General features: G+C 52.6%; 1 protein-coding gene across 1 annotated transcript; it reads right to left on the bottom strand.

The window, feature by feature from the left end:
* Positions 1 to 385: 385 nt before the first annotated feature.
* Positions 386 to 793, bottom strand: CHC_T00001832001 (hypothetical protein). Its single transcript, XM_005712730.1, has one exon. It carries the CDS (start codon positions 791 to 793, stop codon positions 386 to 388), a length of 408 nt encoding a protein of 135 aa, XP_005712787.1.
* Positions 794 to 7,110: the final 6,317 nt, after the last annotated feature.

Genomic DNA, 7,110 nt, shown 5'->3' with positions numbered 1-7,110 from the left:
CATCGATTTTTTTAAAAAGCAGTAATAAATCAACTCTCCTCAACATACAAGTATTTGATGTGAATAGAATGTGGTCAGTTGACCTTGTTATTGAAGCATATCGTTATCATACCTCTTATCATACGGTTTGTCATAAAAGGGTGAGTCAAGCCCCGACCCAGATTCATTACTGGAACGGATTCATTAAAGTCGGATTCATTAACGAGGCACCCCTTGTATTAAAATCCGAGGGCGGTATCCCGACCGACCCTCGGGGGTAACTTGCTGCCGAGGGGGTAGAACAAGGCAAGGCAGAGAAAGTATGGTCACATGGTCACAGTTCCCCTTCTCCAACAGAGTGCGACTGTGCCTTCGTTTATTGCGCGGGGCTTCTCCTCACCGCCGCTTACCTTCGCTCGAGAGAGCTTGCGTGGAATGCAACTTGCGGTTCGCATCGGTCGCGAAACGAAACCGCCCTCCGACAGCGCCGGTGAAAAGTCTCGAGACTCGACATCCGAAGTATCCCCATCCCCCTCGCTCTCGCGACTCCTTTCCCCCGCCGCTGCGTGCGACGAGCGCGGCTACTACTAACCTCATCGTTCCCGTTCTCCCACACCTTAACTATTAATATCGGCGGAGTTACAAAAAATAAACCCGACCGGTCCACAGTTTCGACCGTCAACAACCGCTGCATAGGGCTAAGGCTCGGTCTAAACAGAGGTCCATTACTCTCACAAGCGCTCGCAATGATCATCGAACTGGCTATAGGGGTCCCTCTGTGGAACGTAGTCCGGTTCATCCTAGTTAGTCTCATCCTCACGACGATCATTTCCAGAGTGTGGACCACTTTCGTGGCCGCTCGCGCAGGCCATCGGTTGAAGAATGGGGACAAGGTGCAACTCAGATCGCGGTCTTATACTAGGGGTTCGCTGGTGACTGAAGAGGACGTCAGAGACTCGCTTCTCAAGTATGTGCTATTTGTGGCGATCATTCTTTTAGGGGCTGCCGACATTCTAGTGGAATTTGGTTCTGGGAGCAAGGACATAGCTGCTGGAAATCTCGTCACCTCGGGGTTTGAGACGGCAAACGAGCGGCATCCGATGGAAGTCTTGAGATCAAAGACGGGAGCCAGTGTGCCCACAATCAGAACAGAGTCGTTCAATATAGTCAAGTATACGATGAAATACTACTCACTAGAGTACAACGGGACGATACCCATCTCTGAAGAGGATGAGGAGCTCATCACGGTGTCCGGCAATGTTGGACAATCCGGGGGGCAGGTCATCTTGGCAGGAAGCGGCGAGCATGAATGGCTCCTCATGGGTGAGAAAGAAAGCGTCTGGTTCTCAGCATTTTCGGGGGCCATCATCTTCAAGGATGATTACATTATTTTCGCGAACAGGGATAGGAGGTTTATACTCAAGGAGGTCGACAAGCGTGGTCACCACTCAATGGCAATTCTGGAATTGCTGTTAGATGCTCGGTTTCTGGTCAGGTTTTCAAATTTCTTTGCCGACCGGGGAATAGAAATAGCAGTGGAGACAGTGGGAGAATCAGTCCTCTTTATTGACTGCGAAGCGATTCAGGGACTGCCGGAGGATTGGAAAATTAGCTGCGTGGATACGAGTTGGGAGCCTGCGTACTTGAAGAGGCACGATCGGGACTTGCCCACTGAGGAACTGGCCGCGCTGAGTTCTCACCGAATACAGGTGGACTATGGGAGATTCGTGAATGTGCCACAAGACGTGCTACTGCAGCTGACCAGTGCAACGAGCCAACCTCGAAGTTCGAGTTCTGTGAGGGAGGTGGGAATTACCCTCACCGGGGAGCGTACAATCCTGGTCGCGACTCGATTGTATGACATTTTAATGTACCGAGTCGGGACTTTGTCCACAATCTGTATAGCAGCTAAGGGGCTAAACCCGGAGGAGAGTAGAAATCCATGTAGGACCCGTAGGTGGAAGTCTGAGCTTGAAGCGGTAGCCGCCTTTCAAGCGCTGCAGCTCGAAGCTCTAGTCAATGAAAACGCTTGGGAAATACGAGGAGAATGGTTGCGGGGTGATGCGGAGGGTACCAAAACAAGTGTGACCTGGATTAGTATGGAGCTCGGCAGTAGGGAGTGTAGTCGAATGTACGACAGTAAGACAGTCGCAACAGTCAATACCCTGTTCCTAGTCGGAGTTGGACTGATGGTACTGGTATTGCTAGCTGGCACCGCGTTGTCTCTGGTTTACCAGCACCTGGGGCGGCGGGGACCGGAAAGTTGCAGATCCGTTAGCTTGGAAAGCACGCGAAAGTCGCTGGCGATGTCGAACCAGACGAAGTATAACTGTGGTCTCACGCCACGGACACATCCTTTGACAGCTGTATTAGTTACTCGGGAGCATACATGTCACCTTGAGACTTTCTTCCCAGCTGAGGACGACGGGAGATTATACTTGGAGGCCGGGAAAGCTGGACTACTGCTTCTGGGGAGAAGGACAAATACCATTGAGTCGAGGCGAAGCGGCACCCTCGTTGCAGCTCGGGCGGCCGCAGGACGAGTCATAGGCGGAGGAAGAGGCGGGGGAAGGGACGAGACGCGAGGCGCGCAACTTGAATCAGGGCGCAGTGACGGCAAGTTGTCTCCATACGAAATTACGGAGGAAAATAGATGACGGAAAGTGGACCGAGAGAAACTTACCGAGCGATCGAAGGCCTCGACGTGACCAGGCTGGAGACTCTGGATTACGAAGTGAATAAGGAGGTAGTAACTAAGGCGTTGGCTATTCATGCACAACGCGGGGCGCAACTGGAAGACTTCGAGGAGGGAGGGAAGATAGTTGCCTTGTGCTCAGGCGGGGTCCGGATAGGAGCGGACATTCTGGCTCGTGCGGAAGACGTATCATTTGTCATCATTTGTCGTCCACCTACGGTATTGGGCCGTTGTGGGCGCATTCACGCCGGGGGAGCCGAGAAAGGCGGCGCCGGCAAACGAAGTCAGTGATAAGCGCAGGAAGGCAAGGCTAGCTTCCCCAGGCCACCAAATAGACCATAGCTCGGAGCAGCTCTCGGACTATGAAAAGTTAATATCGGAACTGGAACTGAAGGGTTTGGGAACAGGCTAAAACGTGACCTCGGTCACATGAAGGAGATGTAAATGCTTTATTCATTGACTACAGTATTGTTGTAATGCTATACAGTAGTTCCTCCTTATAAGAATGCCTCATATAAGGATATCCTCGGTATAAGAATGCAAAACGCATCCACTGTTTTCGTTCCTGCAAAATTGACCCCAATTTCGAACATTTATTCATACTCTATACAAGAATACAACGAGAAAGATTTTTCAAAAATCTGGTACAGAACCAGCTACTTTTACAACAAAAATAAGGGCCAGTACAATATTCAGAAACCAGTAACGGCAGGAAATCCACCCGTTTCCTTTGGGGATGGCCGAATCCCCAAAGGAAACGGGTACCTACGTCCCCTGAGGCGCGATTTGCAGGCTGAGGAGGCCGCGGCCGGTCGCCAGAGTAGGATAGACGACTTTTTTAAGTTACAGTAATAGCTTAACTCTCCTGTGTTGGTAAGACCAAATCCTCATTAAAGAATATCCTCTATATAAGAATGGAAAACCCGTCCACCGGACATATTCTTATACCGAGGAACTGCTGTACGCGTACTTGTACAGTACTACTACAGACTGTAGTACAGTAGTACAGCATCTCCTGTGATCACGAAGGCGAATCGTCTTTACGTATCTCGAGTTTACGTAAGCACATTCGTTTATCGACCTATGATGTACATACAGTCAGTATGTACATCATAGGTCGATAATGGAATTACACTGGATATCACTGTCAATAATACTGACAGTGATATCCAGTGTAATTCCATAGGAGAATTGAGTCCGATCGTGGATGTTTGATGGTTTGTCAATGGATTGGTTCGGTGGTTTGTTTATTCGTTTTTTTTCTCTCCGTAACCTTATTTCGAAATTTAGCGCACTGGTTGCCTTGCTCTAAGACTCTTAACAGGCTGGTTTTTGCTTTGCCTTGCCCGGTTTTGCCAGGAATACTTTTAAATTCTTAACAAATACTCCCCCGCCACATCAATCCTCCTTTTTATCCCCGAGGCGCGTATCACACATACCCACCATGCAGGACTGGTATGAATCTGTTGCTGATCCCAAATTACAATAAACACTTTACAGACAAACCTGTGATGCGAAACATGCATAACAACTCCGGGTTCTCCCTGTCAGATCGCACAAACCCTGACACTACAAGTCGTCAAGTCAGATCGCACATTACAGATGACATTACAGTGCCGAGCAATATATATACGGGCGACTCCCTCAATTAGTACACCCCCGTGCCATGCGCATTCTATGTGCACTATCTTCAATGTGCATTATCTAAGGGGCTCTCTAAAAAGTAGTTTACGGGGCAACGAAATGTTCCGTTACCAGCGTCTGCCGTCGCTGACGCTTCGTGTGTTCACTATAGACACGGCTCAACGCTCGCTTAGCAAGATGTTGCATATCGTTCTTGGAGAGCAGTTGAAATCACGCTGCAAATCGACGTGCCGAGCACCCTGTGAAAGTCGCCGCAGCACCTCCTCTTTTTGCGAAAGGGTAAGGCGTGCTCTTGACGCCCTGGATGCTGGTTCAGTTGTGCTCATTGTGTGATTAGTTGTTCGAAGATGCATAAGGTTGCTGGGATCTGTAAAAGAATGGAACCCGCTCTCTACGGACGGCGACGACCATTGTGCTCGCGTGAACATACGTGTACACCTGTACAAAGTCGTGCCAAGCTATCAGAGGGTGCATTAAAGTCCAATGTGCACTAACTAAAAGTGCACTAATTAAGAGACCCCCCCTGTAGACGTAGATACGACGACGAGGGAGAACGCGGGAATAAACGGACTTAAGGGTTTCACGTTCTCACAGTTGGCGCCGTCTACACGCCGCCCACCCATCATGGGAAGCGGCTTGAGTACCACCCGTCACTCGTCCGACCCCTAGTCTCTCACCACTCGTCTCCCTTCTCTTGTCGCCGTGTCAAGAGAACCCGCCGCAAACATCGCAATCGCCCCTCGCCAATCATTCCGGATGTCCACGATCAGCGCGTCTCCGCCTCGCCTCCCGATGTCAAGGCTTCGGAACCCGACCTGACCCTCCGTCACCGGAACGTGCCGTTTTCCCCCAATCCGCGCAAGTCACGCTCCCCACCTATTCCGAACCAACTCCCCAACAGTCACATGCGCGATCCTTTCCAGCATCACCCGTATCAGCCTTCTCGAGGGGGGCCCACGGGCAGTGTTCCAGACCCCCTTCACAGGAAAGGTGGCCTTTTAAGGCCACCTTTCCATCTACCAACGCCCCCGCAAATCCTACCACCGCTCCCGTCAGATATGGCCGCCCTGAGCGTCTAGGTCTGGACCGAAATGATTTTATTAACGTTCACCGCAAAGATTACACGGGAAGGATTGGGCTTCTTCCGGGCTCGGGCGAGGGTCTTGCCAAAGACGATGAGACCGATCTCCTCATCGTCTACCTCCGCGAGCGCGGCGTGTACAAAGCCAATCGCGATTCGTCACTCACTGCTCTTAATAGGGCAAAAATCTCCCTCCCTCCCAAGCTTGGAGAACGAATCTCAACGCCAGCCATCTTATCGCAGACATTACCACTGTTGGCTATCGCGCCCAATACCTCGGCCTCGTCCGGTCGGCTTCGAGTACAAGAGATTACTGGTCTACGAGGATGCTGGCGAGGAACTCACGAGTGATGATAACATTGTTTTGTCAAATGTCTCACCACTGTCATCGGTGGTGATGTCAGGATCGAGTCTGTTCTTATCCCTTAGTCGGGTGCCCTGCTGTGGCCCTCCATCAGAAAGCAGTTTGTGAAAGCTGCCGTCGAGGTATCTTATGCCTGGATGCGCATGGGCCTGTCTCTTCGCTCTGTCAAGATCTTACTACCCTAGACCGATATTACGAAGGATATCGAAACTTTTAGGAAGGCTCGCGATGCATTAACTAGACGTGTTATTTCCCCCACCCTTCAAGGGTGGGGGAAAGAGCAGGTCTAGTAGACATGGCGGGACGGAGCAGGGCCAAGTTGGCCCTCATCCGCCCCGCGATGTGTACTTTTCCTACGCCCAGAAGGATAAGGCGGCGGCCAGGGACATGATCTCTTATGTTTCTTGAAAGAATCCTTCCATTCGGATCTTTGAAGCTGAATCTCGCGATATTACCATCCGTAAGCGAGGTGTGGTCGGCAAACAGTATTATGGAAGCTGTGAGCGCTAGTCGCATCTCCCTCGCGTTACTTTCGGACGACCTACTTGTATTCTGTTGAGTGCACCGAAGCCTTCTCGCTGGCATACTGCAGGGATGTCGAGTCACAGGGTAACGTTATTATTCCCTTGGTTTGGCCATCATGTGATTTTACGCCACTTGCTAACCCTGTGCTCGGTTTTTTTCGCATAAATGTCTCGAAATGTAAGAGTTAAGACACGAAAAATATGTCTGTGGCAACGGTACCCTTGGTAGTGCAGCACCAGCAGCACAGTACAGTACCCTTGGTACCCTTCAAGGGTACCTGTATGCTGCCACCGAGCAGTGTCGCTCGCCGTCCAAGCGCGCCGTCCAAGCGCGCCGTCCAAGCGCGCCGTCCAAGCGGGACAGCGCCTGTGGGGCGCGCCTCCCTGCGCGCTATCATACGCGCGCCTACGCGTGCCCACGCGCGCGCCCTTGCGCGCCACGCCGTGACCGAAGGTGTCGTGTCGCGCGCCGCACCACTGTACCCTTGGTACTGTATCTACTGTATGCGCGCGAAGGTAACGCGTCGCCACCCCGCGCCGCGCGCGCGTGGCGGAGATCCGGCGCCTGCCGCCGCGTCGGAAGCGTAGCTGCGCGACGCGGAAGCGCCCTGCGCGCCGCGCGCCGCGGTTCGGCCACACCGTGCGCGCCTGCTTTGCGTCCTTCAATCACCGCTCGCCGCGCACCCGTTCCGCCTCCCGCCTCCCGCCTCCCCCACTCGCCCCTCGCCCCGTCCTCCCGCCGCCCCCTCCAATTGTTGTCCCCGCATCCCCCCCCGCCGCCCCGCACCGATGCGCCCGCTCTTCGTCACCTGCCCGTCGCCGC

The sequence above is a fragment of the Chondrus crispus genome, genomic scaffold (genome assembly GCF_000350225.1).
Source record: "Chondrus crispus Stackhouse genomic scaffold, scaffold_115, whole genome shotgun sequence".
Lineage (NCBI taxonomy): Eukaryota > Rhodophyta > Florideophyceae > Gigartinales > Gigartinaceae > Chondrus > Chondrus crispus.
This window is presented reverse-complemented; position numbering and strand designations above follow the sequence as displayed.